Genomic DNA, 2,533 nt, shown 5'->3' with positions numbered 1-2,533 from the left:
TGGGATTGAGATTTGAGACATTGAATAACTATAGCAATGATTTTTCCTAATCTTGGCCCTAATTTCGCTCAATCCGCAATCAGTTTCACATTGGTTACTCAAAAGACGCCACAAGTAACGAGGGTTGATATGTTGTGTGCGTGGACAATGCAGACTCCTAGTGTAAATCCTAAATCTTAGACCTAGAAATTAAAACCGTACCAAACTTTCCAATTTCCAATCTAAAGACTCTAAAGACAAAATTAAAATCCTACCAAAGCTTCCAATCAAAAGACTCTAAAGACAAAATAAAAAACGTTCCAAAGCTTCCTATCTTCAGAACTTCTTTGGCTTTGCTAGTTTTGTGGTGCATTTTAGCTTTAGATAATTTCAAATTTATGATCATAAGACCGTCCACTATAGGCTAACGCCCATTCCAGGTGGCCACATGGCTGGCGTAACCCACGTTGAACACCGTCTCAGCCGACGTGAGCAGCGGCGTTAAGGGTGTAAGGAGTGGTTAAACATCTTAGAGTGGCAAACCAAAAAAACAACCAATTAGAGTGCGCCATATCAATTAGTCAAAAGTGTTTAAACTTTGCTGAAAAGTGTTGACAATAGTTTAAACACTTGCTGAAGTGGTAAACTTTTTTTTTTTGTAAACTAGTATATATATTTAAGTTAATAAATGTAGAATAAATACATTAATTAAAAAACAAAAAAACTTACATAAATTAAATTAAAAACATTAAAATTACATTAAATTAAAAAACAATAAAATTATATTAACTTGAAATAAATTAAACTAGTCTTCGTCGGAATCGACCAAAAGATGGGGTAAAGCTTGACTTGCGAGATAATCTATGATATCGTGTTTTAGTCTCCAATGCGTGTCTTCATCCATCAACTCGCCCAACACCGTATCGTCTAGAGCGGGCTCGACCGGAGGATCCCGAATGTGCACCGGTGCTATCGCCTTTCCTTCATCTTTCAAAATCATGTTGTGTAAAATAACACACGTATACACAACACTCCTAATTTTTTTAACGGATCTTGCTCGCATCGGTCGACTCAATACACCCCATTTCGCCTTCAAAACACCAAAAGCCCGTTCGACATCTTTTCTTGCCGCCTCATGTTGCCTCTTGAATTTATTTTGGTCTACTTCGTGAGGGTAAGGGATCGACTTCACAAACACGGACCACGAAGGGTAGATTCCATCCACGAGCAAATAACCACGTTTGTATAAATGGTTGTTAACGTAAAATGGACATTTTGGCGCGGTTCCATTTCGTTCCATTAAAAATAACGGAGATTGTTGTAGCACATTGATATCGTTTTGAGAACCCGGTGGACCGGCAAAAGCATGCCAAAACCGTAAGTCTTGAGAAGCAATTGCTTCAAGCATAACAGTCGGGTATCGGTGATCACCTCGCATATATTGTCCTCGATACTCTGTCGGACAAAATCGCCAAAAGAAATGGGTGCAATCAAGGCTACCAAACATACCTGGAAGGTGATGTTTTTCCTCATGAGCTTGGTATAAAAGTGCCATGTCGTGGCTTGTCGGTCTACGTAAGAACTCGGGACCGTATATTTTGCAAACCATGTCGCAAAAATATTCTAGGCACTCGCGGGAAGTTCTTTCGGCCATATGCAAGTACTCGTCATTCTCGTCTGGAGTGTTACCAGTTGCGAGCTGTTTAATAGCCGATGTCACCTTTTGCAATGGCGTAAACCCCTTCCTACCTCGCGCATTGGGGGCATCTTCAAACCACGGGTCGTTGTCTTCCACGTCGGCCATAATTTTTAGAAACAAACGTTTCGACATATGGAACCTATGTCGAAAGATATCTTCATTGTACTTCGGGTCTTCGACAAAATAATCCGCCATGAGTGTCTGATGCCCCTCCTCACGTTGACGTTCAATATATCTCCTTCGGTTAGATGTGCCCGTGTCTTGAAGTTCGGCTTCTTCGATGAGATTTTGAAAAAAAAGAATGCTACTATCGGATGAATCGTCGCTACTCATGGGTGGAAACCATAACGGGAGTTCATCCGCCATTTTGTTTTGTAAATGTTTGGGAAGAATTGATGGTATTTTTTGGTTTGGTTTGATATAAATTTGAAGGTATTTGGTTATGGTTTGGTTTGGTATTTATAGTTTAATTTTTTAAAGAAAAAATAATTTTTTTTTATTTTAAACGATAATATTACCGTTGAACTCGCCCCCAACGTTCAAATTTGTTCCTTTCCTGAGCGGCATTGTCTCACCGATCCATTCATCAAACCGCGTCGGCAAAAGGTTAGCGGCGGTGTTTACCGCGCGGCAACCACGTTTGCCGCACCCTTTGCCGACTCCACACCGTACACCCTAAGGGCGGTCTCGTGTAGCTGGCCACGGCGTGAGAGAGGTTTGGATGTGGGGACCACTACCAATGGTCATTTGACCGTTCAAGCTTAAAAAATATTAAATTCTCAAAAGTCAATTATGTATAACACTTGCTCCCCATTTTATAAACACAACATCCACTTTCAACCATCTTTTCTTTTC

General features: G+C 40.3%; 1 protein-coding gene across 1 annotated transcript; it reads right to left on the bottom strand.

Annotated features, from left to right (window-relative positions):
• Positions 1-784: 784 nt before the first annotated feature.
• On the bottom strand, positions 785-2,044 carry LOC110931281 (protein ANTAGONIST OF LIKE HETEROCHROMATIN PROTEIN 1-like). Its single transcript, XM_022174682.1, has one exon. It carries the CDS (start codon positions 2,042-2,044, stop codon positions 785-787), a length of 1,260 nt encoding a protein of 419 aa, XP_022030374.1.
• Positions 2,045-2,533: the final 489 nt, after the last annotated feature.

Source organism: Helianthus annuus, chromosome 3 (assembly GCF_002127325.2).
Source record: "Helianthus annuus cultivar XRQ/B chromosome 3, HanXRQr2.0-SUNRISE, whole genome shotgun sequence".
NCBI lineage: Eukaryota > Viridiplantae > Streptophyta > Magnoliopsida > Asterales > Asteraceae > Helianthus > Helianthus annuus.
Note: the sequence above shows the minus strand (reverse complement) of the source record. Positions and strands in the feature narration are given on the sequence as shown.

Excerpts from the sequence above, each read along its gene's own strand:
- LOC110931281 (XM_022174682.1), bottom strand. The coding sequence starts at position 2,044 with ATGGCGGATGAACTCCCGTTATGGTTTCCACCCATGAGTAGCGACGAT.